This window comes from Cyprinus carpio, chromosome B20 (assembly GCF_018340385.1).
Source record: "Cyprinus carpio isolate SPL01 chromosome B20, ASM1834038v1, whole genome shotgun sequence".
NCBI classification, from domain to species: domain Eukaryota; kingdom Metazoa; phylum Chordata; class Actinopteri; order Cypriniformes; family Cyprinidae; genus Cyprinus; species Cyprinus carpio.
Genome location: NC_056616.1, coordinates 11652803 through 11670378, shown reverse-complemented (window position 1 = coordinate 11670378; position 17576 = coordinate 11652803). Strand labels below are relative to the sequence as shown.

The following is a 17576-nucleotide window of genomic DNA, read 5'->3' as shown; positions in this document are numbered from 1 at the left end:
AATGTGGCAGCTGATGCTGTGCCTCACTGAACGTGCTAATCGTATCAAATATATTATTCAGCCATTTTTGGTCTTTTGGAAGCTTCATTTAAAATCCACTTTGCTTAAAATCCTGAGGGGGCACAGTTGAAATCGCGTTCCTGGAAGAGCGGTATTTCGGCTGGGCCCCCCTCTGGTCTAGTGCCCTGGACACATGCCCGGTACGCCCGTGCGTTAATCTGTCCCTGATCTTTGGTTGCAAGACTGACAACAGCTTTGAACTTCTTTCACTGTACGACACAGGACCACCTATTATGAGCCACAAACATTTTTAGTAGGATTACATCACTGCTGTACATAATATTTTTAATAAACTGTATACCGAATTTGGTCCATTTAATATCACTTTCTTAATGCATTAAATTTTAGCAATGAGATTCTATGTATTCTTAATTTCTGGAAGAGCCTGTGTCCCAGCGGTCTTAGTGTGGGGATTCCAGGTTCAAATCCTGTATTGAGGGGCAGTTTTGGCCTAATGGTTGGTTAGAGTCAAACTTGTAACCCAAAGGTCGTGGGTTCGAGTCTTGGTACCAAGTACCAGCAGGGATTGTATGTGGGGGGAATAAATGACCAGCACTCTCTTCCGCCCTCAATACAATGAGGTGAGACCTTTGAGCAAGGCACCGAACCCCCAACTGCTCCCTGGGCACCACAGCAAAAATTGCTGCCCACTGCTCTAGGTGTGTGTTCATTGCTGTGTGTGTACACTTGGATGGGTAAATGCAGGGTACAAATTCAGAATATGGGACATCATACTTGGCTACCCACCACTTTCACTTTAATTTGGTCTTTATCATCTTAGTCCATTATGCCACATTAAGCATTTTGGTTATGAGAGGAAAAGTTAAAAGTTTGTGCATTTCATTCATATTCAATCTCTTTGCCTTATTGTACATTTTATTTTGTAAGTGTTATTGTAATCTTCACCACCTGGTTACTGTTGTAAAATGTTGAGATATTTAATTAAAAAAAGATGGCAAGTGACATCACTTGTGCAATGTTCAGTCTAAAAGTGCATGTCTGCAGCCAGACCCTTAGGGGGCATCGAAAGGTGGGACTATAGGATACACAACTGACCGACAGCATACCATCATAAACAAATCCTTCCAAACATAAAATATTAATCTAATTACCAGACACAAAGTATTAGTTAAACTCTCCATCTCACTATACTCGCTTCATTACATTTTACTGGAACTTGAGTTTATACTGCAGTCTAATGCAAACAACATTTTACCATTAACACTGAACAACACAATAGCAAACTTTAATTAGCCAAAATGTCAGGAGAATAATTTATTTAGAGAACTGAATGAGATCAAAATGTTTTGCCTTTCTCATGTTAAAATGTAAAATGATGTTAAATGAACCAGTTTTATGGAATTTGTTAAAGTAATACAATTCAATTTCTAGTTGCAATAATGGATATTTGTTTTTGACAAATGTAAACATTTTATTCAGCTACTATAGGTAAATGAAAGACACTTACATTGACATAAAAGTCTTTATTTTCAGAACTGTGAACATGCATTCAAATAAAGCTAAAACACTTTATATTAGAATAAATATATATACACCTTTTCACATTTGATTTCACAGATTTTCTCAACTGGTTTTACACAAATTCAATGTTTTGCCCTATTCCAAAAAGTAATTGATTAAATACAGCTGTCAAAATACATTGACCTCGACCTTAATTTTGGAGAACAGTATAACATCAAACTGAAACAATCATATGACTATGTTTTTGTAATAATAAATATTACGTAAAATAATACTGATTATACTGAACATCCCCTGCTGGGATAGACTCCAACCCTGACCATGCAGAGGATATGGAAAATGGATGGATAATACTGATTTTATATCACAGTACTGCATGCTTCATAGTTGTTTAACACTGGCAATTGATAGTAACGGAATTCAGAGGACTTTCCATATGACGAGTACTTTCATGAGTTTCCTTAATAATAAACACGATATTACATAACAATACTGATGATCTATTACAGTGTGAATCACAGTTGTTACACATTAGCTATAGATATAATGGCATTTAGATGATTTTCCGTTTGACGAGTACTTTAGAAAAGAAGGAAGTAGGGGACTCTGTGTCCAGCGTGTCTCTGATTTCACTCAGACACCCTTTGATCTTGCGCAGATCTGAGCTTGAAAGGTTGGTCTTCAGGTTTAGGAGAGCAAGAACATGTTGCTCACTAGTGAAGAATGACAACAAAGAACATTGATGAAACAAGGCACACACACACACTCTAAGGTAAAATAACTGCATAAAATGGAGCTGTTATCTAACAGACTCACCTAATGTCAGGATAGTCTCTTGCCAGAGTAACTATCTCAATTTGCAAACTCCCAGGATCCTGCAGTTTCAGAATCTCTGATAATTTGTGCAGTATTTGACTGAGCCATTCCTGTCTGGATCCCTAGGGAAGAGAATGGTACTCAGTTTTTATGTTACATAATTATAATATATTGTGGAATAGTTCACCCAAAAATGAAAATGTAATGAAAATTTGCTCACCAATGAATCCTCTGCAGTGAATGTAATTTTAAATAATTTCTTCTGATCAAAATATGAGTCCATAATTCATCATAACGCTTCCACCAATGAAAAGGTCCATCCTTTGTCATCCTCTCAAAGTCCAATGACATATTTGTTTAGAACTGTTTAGGACTGTTTTCACTTGGTGCTTGATCCGTGCTTATTTCTCTCCTGATTCAGTTGAGAAAGCAATATTTTGGATAGAGGACTCTTATTTGAGCCTGGTTTGAAGTTAAACACGCCTTAATGATGAATTTGTTTATTACAAACATGCAGCCTTTTGCTTTACAAGACATTAACTGATGCTACTGGAGTCATGTGGATTACTTAGGAACTATTGTGATTTTTTTATTTCAGCTGGTTGGACTCTCATTCTGACGGCACCCATCCACTGCAGAGGATACATTAATGAATATGATATGTAATGCTGAATTTCTCAAAAAATCTATATGAATGTATGTTTATATGCATGTGTGGGTCTGGATGTGATCTCACCACTTTGGCAAACACAGAGCAGATTTTACTGCTGTCGTGGCAGATGAATTCAGCAGCTGCTTCTTGTTGCTCTTTGTCTTTCAGTTTCAGTTTTCTCTTCATCATTCGCCTCACATACTCAACCATTACTTCTACATGCAGCTCAGCCAGTAGCTCCTATAAACACACAGATACACACTCTTCATATATTTATAATTGTAAAATAATAAAAAAGCCACATTAGTAACCAATGTAAGATTATACATCTGTTTACAAGAGTGGCTCTCAACAATATTCGAAGGCCCAGCAAGTTATTTTTCCAGTTGAGACACATTTTCCAGCTTATTTGAATCTTTTTTTACTTTTTTTTTTTAAATATGTCATCTTGAGACTCCCCTGTAAGCCCTTGCACCCTTGGTTGAGAAACACTGATTTACAATGTGTGACAGTTCTGTCAAAAACTATATTTGCTGCAAAATTGGTTCTGACCTCTCTGCAGACGGGCTTTAGCTCTTTGAAATTCTCTATGTAATTCTCAAGCTCCTTCACCAGTTCCTCCACAACTTCAGAATGTCCAGCAAACCAAACTTTAGTCCACAGTTTTTGGTACAGCGGCTGTGTAAATAAACATTATAGTTATTTCCAAAATGTAAGATTTCATTTAAGAAGTTAACATGGAAGTAAAGCACATGCTGTGATTTCTCTAAGTGAGGACTTCTGTGTTGGCCCTGGAACAACATTCCTATAATAAAATCAAAAGCCAAGCCATTTCTTAACCCTTTCCACAACCTACCACTAAAAATCTGAGATCTGAAATTTTAAGTTAAAGGTTTAAAAAAAAGTGTATAATTTCATTGACCACCACTCCACCACTGGTTGATCCAAAACATGTCAGACCTTTCAAGCTAACATTTCAGCATAACCATTGATTGATATGCTGTCCAACAATAAATCCAAGTTTGTTAAATTGCTGTAGTATCTATCAAATGCTGACTTCTACATTTTGTAAACTAAACACTTCCTCATTGGTCATCTAACATAAAAAATGAGATGGAAAATGTTGATTGGGGCAGTATCTCCTGGTAAATAATTATTGTAACTGCACATGATTTTTTGTTCTTTACCTTTAGCTCAGTGTGAATTCGACTGAGGAAGTATTTGTGACAAATGTTTTTGAGATCTGCTAATGTGGACAGGCAAGCTGTTCTGGTGTCCTCTGAGAAAGGATGCTCTGGTTTTTGTACATAATCCCTGAAGATATAGAGAAAGAACGGTTGGTACAATTTTATTATAATAATGACAGTAGACATGTTAATATGTTAATGGTTGAGAGCTGTAATTTTTAAAATATAAAATTATATTTGAATGATAATTCAAATATGAGCAACAAAACATTATATTGTATAATTTATAATCATTTTTAAATAATTACATTATATTGTTACAGCATATTTAAACAATTTAAAAATGTACACTTCTTAGAACTCCTGCAACAAGTTAGAAAACAGATTTCTCAGTCAATCATTCAAACTCACCTAAACTGGTAAATATTATCCAGATTAGCACTGAGAGTTTTAGGAATGTTTTCTGGGTTTCTTTTAATAAGTTTCTCCAGACTTGTCTTATAGCTGCCATTGAAAAAAAAGGAGAAAGCATGTCAATATGATTTTTCATATATGAGAATTTGACAATGATAGTGACTAGTTAGCTACCTCAGAAAAAAGCTGTCCAGCTGGTTTAGAAGACTCCAGGCTTTATCTTCACTGCTCAAAAGTGTGTTGACATCTTTTACAGCCCCATCAACAAGCTATAAAAAATTTTGACTCAGTTTAAGGATCCTAAAATGTATAATTAAAGTAAGATAGTGTCAGTAGAGCTCGTAACCTACTGGTAAAACATCTAAAGCAAAGTTACTGAAGTAGTATCCATCCATCAGCTCTGGTTCGATGTCATCACTCCATTTTTTCACTTCTTTTTCAAAAGCATTGGATAACCACTTTCTGATCTCATTCTGATGAGAGAAAATAAGCAACAGGAAACATGCAGGATTAACTGATATGAGAGAGAGGAACATTAACTAACACTGTATCTACACCAGATATGAGCAGCAAAAGCAAAAAATCAACAGTTTATTTGCAGAATAAAATCAAATTCAGCAAATGGGAGCCTCGTTTTAATCCTAACATGCTATAACATCAGTCATGTTCTGAATCACCTCTTTGTAAGAGAAGTACTGTTTCTCTAATCTCTCAAGATCCTCTTCAGGTAACAGAGGTCCAAGTGATGAACTGTTGATGTGCTCCTCTAGTTCTTTATACTTCAGTACATCTCTAAGAAAAATCAGTAAAGAACATTAACATTTCTGAAACTGAAAATCTATGTAAAACAGCAGGCTTTTGAAAGAGGAATGTTGTTTACTAGCCCTTACTTTGGGTAGTACTCCACAATCCAACTCAAGATATAGAGGCATTCCTCTGAACTGATATTGGATCTGGAAAACTCTTGGAGTCTGGTGGAAAAGGCTTGATGGTAGAGCCGAGCATACAATCGGCAGATGTCAAAATCTGGTGGGTAACACTCTCTCAGATTTCGGACCACTCTGAGCAGGTCTTTCTGCACTTGTTTGCCCAGTCGGAACACCTCTCTCTTCAAGGAGGTAGACAGGTTGTCTGCTAGATTGTTCTGTTCATCTGCATTCTTCATTCGTTGCTCCACGATAATCTGGAGTAATGTGTCATGGAACTGTCTGCACCTTGTGGGCCTCCATATTGGTCGCTGATCCGCGGCCACTTCTGCCCAGCGTCTGTCTTGTGCCTCCTCTTTAACTATTGAAATCAAAGCACTCTTGAGTGTCTCCTGGTTGTCCTCAATGAAAGAGTCCTGGATGACCAATCTCAGGCGCAAAATAAAGATCTCATAGTCCATTTGCAGCTTGTCTTCCTCATCTTTTCCCCTGGTCACTTCTTTTGAACTGAAGAGACATTCCTCCGCTTCCAACAGCTGCTGCTGTGCTTCAGCCAAACGGTTCTGCTCAAGGTTCCCATTGAAATCTAACTCCACTGCATTATCTGAGAGGACAATTACATTATATTGACTTCTGAAAATGAACCCTTAGCTTCTGCTAATTCTCATGTGTATGGTATAGAAGGAGTTTTAACTTTTGATGCCAACGATCCTCTAATATAGTGATCATATTGCGAGAGACCCATACTAAAATATATATAGCAGCTGCATTATACATTTGTATTACTGTGTACATTTTCATATAAACTTTGAATATCAAGCCTGAAATAAAGACTAAATGTATGAAATGCATTTATATTGTCATTGTTCTAATGGTAAAACAAATTATTAAAATAATATCTGGAAAATATTTACTTTTTGTATTATGTTTACAGTGCATTTTTTTCTAATTATACTATACCTGTTGGAGTTTCAGGGGATTTTGAATTCCTCTGCCATTTCTTGATTTTTGCTGATATTTTTCCGATGTTTTTTTGTTTCTGACATTCCACTTGAGGATCACCAGGAGAATATGCTATGCCTTCAATGGCATCAAGGTCCACCTCTAAAGTATAAATCAGAAATTAGAAGATGATAAGAAACTTGTTTTCTTTCATTGACAAGCATTAAAATTTACAACCCATTGTGCTATTTTACCTAACAGTGTTTCGGAGGTGAGAGCAGCTTCAGATTTTGAATTCTTTCTGTGTTTCATAAGGTTTTTAATTTTCAAAGTATTTGGCTTTTTCATTTTGTTCTTCTCTTTCTGACATTGTTCTTTGGGCTCTTCATCAGCTGTGCCTTCAATGCCAGTGATTTGACAAACGTCTTCTGAAAGCAGAGAGCAATTAGAAACATATCAATTTAAATATTAATCTTATAAAATAAACAAATCCTCATATCTGAATACTGGGGTGGGGTGTGGGGGTAGGAGTAAGTGTATGTTTTAACAATGTGTAAACAATTAGCTGTGACTGACATCACATGAGAATGGAGAGAGTATGTTTTTTAAGCCATTTGGTTTATGAGGACCAGAGTTGAGTGTAATGCATTATTAAGTAATATTTTACTCTAATTTAATTACTTTTCCCTTATAAAAATAAAGTAAGGGATTTTCCATATCCTGACCTTAACCTCAGTAAAAGTTTTTTTGGATGTGCTGCCTGGAGTTTATTTGTTGGGCTGCCTTTAGCTTCGACAACATTGTGCAACATCACATTATTTCCACATTTATTTCCACATTTTTTTTCCATCAAGAGTTGCACTGATTTTTTGACAAGATCTTGTACTAATAAAAATCGACTCCAGCACATTCATTAGGGTTGAGATCAAGATTTTATTGCAACCAATACATGTGTTAAAATGATTCCTCATGCTCGTGAATCCTTCTTTCACAATTTGAGCCCAGTGAATCTTGGTTTTGTCTTCCTGGAACTTGGGTATGTCAATATCTGCAATAACGAATCCTAAACTCTTTTGTATTTATTTAAATACATTCATTTTACCTTTTTTACCCTAAAACTGATGAGGACACAGGAAATGTCTCAGTAAATCATGTTTCTTCATAAACAACGTAGGCTATTCAAGCACGTACGCACACACACACACACACACACACACACACACACATTAGTTGATTTTGCTCGACAGAATGGCCGTGCTGTTCCCTGCTCTTTAACCCAATCTTACATAGGCTACGTCGTTTTTTTATCCCCTTTTTCTACCCGAGGCTATGGCGCCAGCTAAACAGGGAGGAGAGTAATGTTTCTGTTATATTTAAGAATAGGTCATGGTTGTTTCTTTCAACGGCACAAACCAGCACAAATCGAGCCAGTAGTGTAGCCAGAAAAGAGACTCTGGGTGTGCATATGAAAATCTGGGTGTGCCACTTTTATTGTCAGATTACTGTGCAAAATTATTAACCATAACCATGCCCCACATAACCATAAAACTATATAAAATAATATAGCTGCAAGCAGCAATACGGGGCCAAGCTCTGCAAGGCGCAGCAAGCAGACCAAGTATGGCGCACATCAAGTACAGCAGCGCAGCAAGCATTTAAGCAACAAGAGCAGTGCAAAGCCTGAAGAACAAAACATCAGAAATCGTGGACAGTACTTTTATGCGGCTCGCCCCTAAGATCATTTGAGCGAAAAAAAACGGAACACAGTACTTTTCAAAATGGCTACTACTGTAATGGGCGGAGTCTTAATGTATGATATTGTTTGTGATCAGCATGATGAGAGCAATCAGGTGTACTATGTCTCATTGTCTCATAGAGCTGCCATAGACTCCCATTTGCGGAAGAATAATATACATTACACTCAGGATCGCCAATAACATAGTCATAACATAGTGCCTGTTAGCTGCACTGTAAAACCTGATGAGTTAGCTCAACTCAAACCGTTTGAGGAAACCGATTGCCTTAAATCCTTTAAGTTTATTAACTCAAAAAATGTAAGCATAAAAAAAAATTGATTTGTGTCCAAGTAACTCAGTAACTTATTGTTAAGATAACTTGGGTAAATAAAGTTAATAGTACTAAGTCCATTCAATTAATATAACTCAAATCTATGAAGTACACTGTAAACCCGAATAAGTAAGCAGAACTAGCAGATTTTTATTTTGTATTTAAACATTTCAAGTTACAATTAAAATGTATGAGTACATTAATTCATACAATTAACTTAAAACTTTAAATTGATCTCAATGTGAACACTTTTATTAGTATAAACTCAGTAAGCTTTTAAAAGCTAATCTGCTTACATACTAATTTGCTAACATATTAACAATAGTGTTATACAGAAGCTGTATGAGCGTAACAACAGTGTTGGGGGTAATGCATTACAAGTAATGTGAGTTACGTAATCAGATTACTTTTTTCAAGTAACTAGTAAAGTAATGCATTACTTTTTAATTTACAAGAAAATATCTGAGTTACTTTTTCAAAAAAGTAACGCCAGTTACTTTGTATTCCCATTTTTTGACTGACAAGCCTCCTGTTCCCATATTGGGAGAAATCGGAAGTATGGAGGCGTTGTGTGCGCTGTGTGAACGATGTTACTGTAGTTCTAGACTAAATGTGAATGTGCATTAATTCATCCCTCTCACACAAAAACAAAAAACAAAACAGATTTAGTATTCATCAAAATTAATCAAAACAGTGAAATGCAAACTCAGAATATGACGCAAACCTGCAATAACTAAATATATTAAATAACACAAATGTATCTATTCCCACAGTGTCTTTGCTGCTGACCTTTAATGATCCAGTTCAACCATACTAATAATCAAAAATGACTTTAGATAAACTAACAATTGTGCTTCATTGTTTTGTTTTTTTTATTGCTGAAGAGTGTTGAACCTTCTTCTCCTGTGTTCTACTGTACAGACGTGAATTTACTTTTCCTTCAGCCTGAGGTTTATTCATTACACTTTTTGGTGTGAAAGGGCTTTTACATTTCCTATAAATAGAACTTCTTATATTAAAAACAATCAAGCCTTGCTCATATTTAAAAAGTAACGTGAAAGTAACGCAAAAGTAGTGTAACACATTACTTTCCATAAAAAGTAACTAAGTAACGTATTTAGTTACTTTTTTAGGGAGTAACGCAATATTGTAAGGCATTACTTTTAAAAGTAACTTTCCCCAACACTGCGTAACAATATAAAGGGATCATTTGCTCTCAAATCATGCTGCATTTACCACTTGTCACCATAAAGCCAACATTAACAGAAATTCTTCTAAATTAGCATAACATAAATTAGCAAAATATTAATCACTGCTAAATCTCATACTTAACATTAATCTTACACACACACACAAAAAAAACTTATATTACACTTAATTTTAGCATTTACTCTCCCTTTTGAGTGCCATCGGCAAAGCATGCTGGGAAATAGACATCAAAGCCGTTTCAGTTAAACTTAAGTTCCCTTTCATAGGTCACTTCGATGCTGCGGTGACGTCACCGTATGGGAACACCTTTCGGTGTGACGAATGTCTGAAGCCCTATACCATCCCGCCAATTTTATTGGCCAAATAGCGCTTGGCACCGCCTTATTCATGCGTACGCATGGTATACCTGAGTGCTGCGCGCTATTTCGCTCAGATTTCATTTCCTTCAGGAAAGCGAATCATCTGTGCCCTAAGGAAACCATCTCGCGTTCTCAGCGTTTTTTTTCTTCGAGCAGTGTTCAACTCCTCTTCGCGGACGCGATGAGTCAACGTAAGGTAAGAGCCGTATAACGGGTTTATCACGGGGAGGCACTCATGAGAGGTTCGTTTAGCAGCCTCCATACATGTTCTCTCTGTGATAGCCTGCGGCTACAGTTTTGCGCTCGGAAGTGTATTTTCTCTAGGTCGCCCCGCGTCTAACCCCCGCCGTTACGCTTCTGCGGTCGCCGAGGCGCCGCACGAGGCGGTGGTTTGGGGTGATGTGTGCGGCTTGGATTATGAGGACAGTGATGCGCTGGAGTTTTTCCACTTCGCTCGCTCTCCCCACTCGAGTGTGTTAAATCAGCAGATTTGCTTTACTAACTATGTTTGTCCACCGCGGCTTCGGACTCAGAGTACGCTTTGGCCAGCACATGCGGTTCTCTCCCTCCGAGCGGACAGGAGAAACGCGCCTCCCCCCCCCCGTGAGCCGCTACCCTTCTTCACGGATCTCCACCAAGAGGTTTCGAGGTCCTGGAAGCAGCCTTAATCAGCGCGCGTCATGAACGCCGCGGGTTTCGCCATCATTGCTGACATGGCGGACCACGGTTATACAGCAATGCCGCTGGTGGACGAACTCTCTGGCCGAACATATCGCGCCGAACTCGACCGCGGCCTACAGTCTCGCCCCCTCTCGAAGGCGTGTCGAGTCGCAATAATCTCGGCAAATTTACTTCACTTGATGGCGGTTCTAACGAGAAAGATATCACAACCGAGGCTGTAAAAAGCTGCGGGGGGCAACAGATTTGGCGCTAAGTGCTACCAAACATACTGCCCGAGCAGTGAACCGTTCTATGATGGGGATGTTAACGGTCGAGCGCCACCTTGGCTAATCTCGCCGACATTACAGAAAACCTGAGTTGGACGGCAAAAGCCTCTTGTCCTCAATCCCCTTACAGCAGTTCCTGATACTTCTGCTGTTCATCAGGGACTGTTCCCTCCACTAGAGAGCGCTGTTGGACTGCTAATGCACATCCAACCCTCTCACTGCAGTCCCCACGCTCTAACATTGACTGTCTCGCAGCAAAGGCACCTCGAGCATCATTGGATTGAGCTATCACTTGAGCGCCCCCTCAGACACTCTGCACAATCCAGCCTTCAGAGTTTGAGGGACGGCACAAGAAGCTGACAAAGACAGCCTGTTTATGACGGCTCACACAGCTGCCGCGTTCTCGCTAGCAGCGGGGCCCAATGTTTATCTTGTTGGATTAAATCCTGCCGTGGATACGCTTCAGGATTATACACAACAAAACACAGCGACTTTGACGCATGCGCTTCCCTTCCTGTTCGTCAGGGACTGTGCCCTCCACCGGAGAGCGCTGTTGGACTGCTAATGCACATCCAACCCTCTCACTGCAGTCCCCATGCTCTAACATTGACTGTCTCGCAGCAAAGGCACCTCGAGCATCATTGGATTGAGCTATCACTTGAGCGCCCCCTCAGACACTCTGCACAATCCAGCCTTCAGAGTTTGAGGGATGGCACAAGAGGCTGACAAAGACAGCCCGTTTATGACGGCTCACACAGCTGCCACGTTCTCGCTAGCAGCGGGGCCCAATGTTTATCTTGTTGGATTAAATCCTGCCGTGGATACGCTTCAGGATTATACACAACGAAACGCAGCGACTTTGACGCATGCGTCAGCTAAATTCCTTCAACTGGAGTTCAGCTGGGGATTCGTGCTTCCCGCAAGACTGGCACGACGGACGTGTCTTTGACCAGTTGGGGAACTGTTTGTCAAGGACGCCCAGCTCACGGAGCATGGACGGCAACACAACACGGCTGGCATATAAACAGGTTGGAATTGCTGGCAGTTTTCTAGCTCTTCAGTATTTCTTAAATCTGCTGATCGGCCGTCATGTACTACTCAGGTCAGACAACATGGAGGTTGTGTCGTATCTGAATCAACAAGGAGGATTACGCTCTCACCCCCTGTGCAGGCTGGCGAGGATAATAATTCTTCTTTGGTCTCAGAACAGATTTCTGTCGATCCGAGTGGTTCATGTCCCCGGGCACTTGAACTTCGGAACGAATTTGTTCTCCGGACAGAGCCTGGAGCAAGGGGAATGGAGGTTGCACCCCCAAATGGACAGTGTGGAGCCACACACCCGTGGTTTTGCGGATCTCAAGGGGAATGGACGGGCTCTCCGTGGAGATTCCCCTCAGACAGGACTTACTATCGCAAGCACGAGGGATGACTTGGCACCCAAGGCCAGATCTATGGAAGCTGTGGGCGTGGCCTCTGAGCGGAGTGAGTTAATATGTCCCGGTTTTTCAGTTGGAACCACCGAGACTATAATGAATTCTAGGGCAGTTTCTACGAGACGCTTTATGCTTTCGAATGGAAACTGTTTACTGCCTGATGTGGAATTCATAATTTAGATCCAGTTTACTGCCCCGTGGCTTCAGTACTGGAGTTTCTTCAAGACCGTTTTTCTGATGAAGTAACACCAGCCACTCTTTAAGTTTATGTGGCGGCAATTTAAGCTAACCACGTATATATAGATGGTACTTCAGTGGTCCATCATCCGCTGGTCTCTCGCTTATACAGGGTTTGCGACAGCTAAGGCCTTTCCCGCCCTGCACGAGTTCCTTAATGGAATTTATTCATTGTGTTGCAAGGTCTATCAGAACATCCGTTTGAGCCCTTGAAAAATAAATAAATAAATAAATCCTACTTTAAAGACAGTTCTTCTTGTGGCTTTATCCTCCCTCATGAGAGTTGGGGATTTGCAGGCTCTTCTGTTTGGCCCTCGTGCATGGACTTTTCACCAGGGTTTGTGGAAGTACTGCTGCAACCGAGACCTAATTATGTCCCTAAGGTCGCCTCGAACCCCTTCCACTTTAACAAGTGGTCTTGGAAGCTTTACTCCCTGCTGAGGCAGGGCTAGGAGATCTGAGTCTTTTCCCTGTCAGAGTGCTGAAGACTTATGTTGATCGAACAGCTCCATGGCGTGAGTCCTACCAGCTGTTGTCTGTTAGGACACAAAATAGAGGCTGTGCTGTCACAAAGCAGCGCATGTCCCATTGGTTGGTGGAGACTATATCTTTAGCCTATGAGGCGTGCGGACTCGCTTCGCCCTTAGAAATTGGAGCTCATTCCACGAGAGCAGTGGTTTCATCGAAATCATTTCTCAGTGGATCTTCTATATATGATGTCTGTGCTGCGGCAGGATGGTCCTCTCCGAGCACTTTTGTCAAGTTTTTAAAGTCTGGATGTGAGGATGGCTCCTGGCTCCCGGGTTCTATCCGCTTGAGCAGATGCTTTCCTTGGATCCCAACTATCAGGTACGTCAGGCGTTATGGTATAGGGTTCCCATACAGTGACGTCAACGCAGCATCGAAGTGACCTATGAAAGGGAACATCTCGGTTACGTATGTAACCACGGTTCCCTGAATAGGGAACGAGATGCTGCGGTCCCGGCCGTTCCGTACCTTGATAGCATTTCTTCAGTTCATTAAATCTGAGCGAAATAGCGCGCGGCACTCAGGTATACCATGCGTACGCATGCGTAAGGCGGTGCCAAGCGCTATTTGGCCAATAAAATTGGCGGGATGGTATAGGGCTTCAGACATTCGTCACACCGAAAGGTGTTCCCATACGGTGACGTCACCGCAGCATCTCGTTCCCTATTCAGGGAACCGTGGTTACATACGTAACCGAGATGTTTTTCTAAATTAAAATAAATTATTTCATAAAACTCAAAACAATGAAACAGTTTAGTTTACTTAAAATATATCAGTTATGTGAACTTGAAAGAAAAACAAAGTGCTAAATACTCATAAAGTTAATTTCACTGAACGTTTAATTTAAGTTTTTCCTACTCAAACCAATTAATTATTTTGAGCGTTAGGGTTTACAGTGATGCTTAAAGGGCGAGACGGCGTGGCTGTTTTGAGCATTATGACACCATATATTGGATTTTTATTTCTGTGCCCCTGAGAGTATGATTTAGAATGTTCAGTGGCGTCACAGAACTGCCAGATTCAAACTGCTTTCGCGCGTTGGCTTATTGGGGAGCCAGAGACGGACGCGCTCAGCGCTTGTCATATATCAACAATTATCATGTAACTAATATGCAGTGTTTTCAACCACATAATGTTTATTTTAGGTTTCATACATTTAAATATACATAATCACTAGTAAAACAATACATTGGTAGTTTGTAAAATACACACTGATGTCTATGGAAGCAGTAAAATTACTATCTATATATTCAAATGTAATTTGCCTATGTGTTTTATTCATATATCAGACACACATAGCAGAACAATAAAGTTTACTCTATTCTCACCAGTTCAACAGTCACTTACTTTCATGTATTTCGGGAGAAACTGGGGAATTGAAGTGCTGTACCAGAGACAGTTTGGCTGTACGTTAAATCCGGCTGACAGGACTCTGAACTGCAGCGTTCATCTCGTTAGATCAAGATAATTTATAAAGGTTTTAAACGAAGAATCGGAATTTCAAATAGTTGACATGGTAAGCGTGTCAATGTTTGTGAATATTTTTTAATAAAAAATGAAAAACGAAATAAAACGAATAGCGATACATCTGTTAGTTATTGTGGCCGCGGTGTGTCACGTGACAATCATGACGCGTCGTCATGGAAACAAGGGGTCAGTTAAAATATTTGTAACTTATGCGTGAAAGGGTTGATTTTAAAATATATATTTTCTAAGTAAACAACAATAGCCCAAGTTTAGTAAACATTTTTTATTGAGACTATAAAAAATAATTCTGCATCTATTTTTAGGTGTGCCAGCTGCCACTGTGGTCAAGGCACCGGCACACCCGTGGCTACGCCACTGTTTGGAAGGATTTAGATTGCATGGGGTGGAGAGTGACGTCACTGGCCCGTTTTGTATTTGTTATTTTTGAGGACGGGGAATAGATACAATGCAAATTTTAACGGCACAAATCGAGCACAAACGAATGACACCAGTTTGGAAGGATTTAGACGAACTGGGGTGGAGAGTGACGTCACAGACTCCGAAAATATTTTGGTTATATCTACGGAAGGAAAATAGATACAGTGTTTGATTTAACGGCACAAACTGGCACAAATCGAGCACGAACGAACTGCGCTGGTTTGGAGCGATTTGGGTAACATGGGGTGGAGAGTGACGTCACACGGTCAAAAAAATAATGTTTAATATCTCAAACACCAAACCAGCACAAATGTTCATTTTTGCGGCACAAATCAGCACAAACGTTCATTTTTGCGGCACAAATCAGCACAAACGTAGAAAAAACGAATGGCATAGTTTTGGTGATTTTGGTGACTTTTTATGGGGTGCCAACTTCACGGAGGTAATGAAAGCTCCTACCTTCTCCTTTGTCTCCGTGTTTATCTATTGCAGCTGGTACCGCTTCGGTGGGATTGTTTATCAGGTAACGGCTCATGACAGCCGGAGTGTCAGATTTGCCACCCTAATTCACTGTCAGATATCATTACTGGTTTACCTTAAATAGCCTGCAGTCGCATTGGACTGTACAAAAACCTTTTAACTGCAGCGCAGTTACAGGACCATTCGTGTTTTTGTTGCTGTAACCGGTCTGAATATTAAACCGTTATTCTCTTTCTGGTTGCTATGGTAATGACGATGACATGGCGCTTTGGAGAGAAAGCTGCAAGCTGCTATTTTAATATGTGAAAGAATTCATTTCAGAACACTAAAAATAAATTCTCTACATGGAATTTAAGCCTTCGTAGTTTATGTTGTGTCGCGTGCCACATTTCAGTTTTTAATGGCAGAGTTCATATCCGGGCAAAATCAATGGCATGTTAACTCTCTGTTGTCCATATTTGCAGGGTAAAGTTAGACATTGTGCTGACGCCTATGTATATAGCAATAGCCTACGTGAATTTTTTAATACAGGGCTGCGCATATACATTAATCTACGTTTAACTAACTTTAAAAGGATAGACAACAACATCTCAAATACACAACATATGTTTTAATTCATGTCTACTTAAATTTAAAATCAAAAGCTTTTCATCTCAGACTCTAAACAGCCAGGCTATAAGAGTGTGGTCAACATTTGCAGAACAAGACAATGTATGTCATGCCATAGATTGTCTTACCTTTTCTCGCTTTGCTAAACGACATCATCCAGAATTTAAGGCAGCCCAAGTGTGTCCAAGTACCCCCATTCAGTTGTGTGAGAGACTGTAGTCCCTCACAACTTCTTTTATAGTGATGATGATGTAGTCCAGACACGCTGCTGCATCATGTGATCTAGTGGAAAGAATCTACATCCTTTGTTTTGAGTCCTAATGTTTCTGTTTGCGAACATCGCAGCTTTCATTTTTCTATCTTGATTGCTAGAGCTAACCTATAATGATTGCTGATAATTCTTCTGACATGACTCGTGTCTGATTCGTGGAGAACAGAGGTCCAGTATGAGTCTAACGATGCCATTAACACATTCTTGTTTAGGCATCGAGCATAAGTATTGATACCAAATGTCCCTTTTTGAATCAGCACTGGGTTGGATAAATTGAAATGGATTTTGGATTTTGGTCAGCCTTTGGAGCCTGTGGGTTGTTCCATTGTAAGTAGCATTACAATTTAGGCCACAAATGTAGGCTATTGTGAGTTTGTGTTGCAATCTAATGTAGACATCATTTTGTTGACATCATCAACAATGGAAAACATAATAGCACGCTATTATGAGAAGGAGAATTGAATGAGATCACTTTTTTGTTGCATATGTAATTTTAGCCGTGTGACTGAATCTATATAGTAAGTTTACTTGCATTTTAGTTTTGGTTATATGGATACAATGCAATCTCTAGTTGCAATAAGTTTCTCTTTGATAAATTGCAACTCATTATATTTAGTTACTGTATAAGGAAAGGACCTTGTCAGCAAAGGCTAGATTCTCAGCCCTTGTTTTCTTTGGTTTAAAATAACATTTACAAGCCAAATAGATCTAACTCCTACCATGGGATTTCTTTATAAATATTTACCCATTTTTATTTATGGCTTACAGAGACAGATTGTTATTTTGAAGCAAGGCCTACTGCATAGTGAAGCATAAGTGCTATACATCGATCAAATGAAGTGTGTCCTGGTTTCCCCCATTTCTGTGTCATTGCTATGCCTGCAGCATCACAGTTTCTCGGAAACCTCGTGGTTTCTCCAAAAATCTTCTCACTGCTTCCCACAGATGTTCTCCAAGTGGATGTACATTCAAATGTGGGTCACAATTTACATTCTGTAGTAGCTATAATGGGGGATTATGATTATGAAATTAATGTATACATCCAAGAGGGT

General features: G+C 39.6%; 1 protein-coding gene across 5 annotated transcripts; it reads right to left on the bottom strand.

The window, feature by feature from the left end:
• Positions 1-1529: 1529 nt before the first annotated feature.
• Positions 1530-16551, bottom strand: LOC109056947 (tumor necrosis factor alpha-induced protein 2-like). 5 transcript variants are annotated; one of them, XM_042746325.1, is made up of 13 exons: positions 16382-16551; positions 6734-6904; positions 6498-6641; positions 5502-6141; positions 5289-5403; positions 4962-5084; positions 4786-4880; positions 4609-4701; positions 4198-4324; positions 3563-3688; positions 3095-3250; positions 2359-2480; positions 1530-2255 (listed from the first exon to the last, which is right to left on the bottom strand). In XM_042746325.1, the coding sequence occupies exons 1-13, from the start codon at positions 16407-16409 to the stop codon at positions 2096-2098; spliced, it is 2100 nt and encodes a 699-aa protein (XP_042602259.1). In that variant the 5' UTR covers positions 16410-16551; the 3' UTR covers positions 1530-2095. The 5 variants fall into 5 exon arrangements, with proteins under 5 accessions (XP_042602259.1, XP_042602258.1, XP_042602256.1 ...); XM_042746324.1 differs by having other exon boundaries at positions 6734-6907; positions 16382-16543; XM_042746322.1 differs by lacking the exon at positions 16382-16551 and adding an exon at positions 15624-15759 and having other exon boundaries at positions 6734-6907.
• Between the last annotated feature and the right edge of the window lie 1025 nt (positions 16552-17576).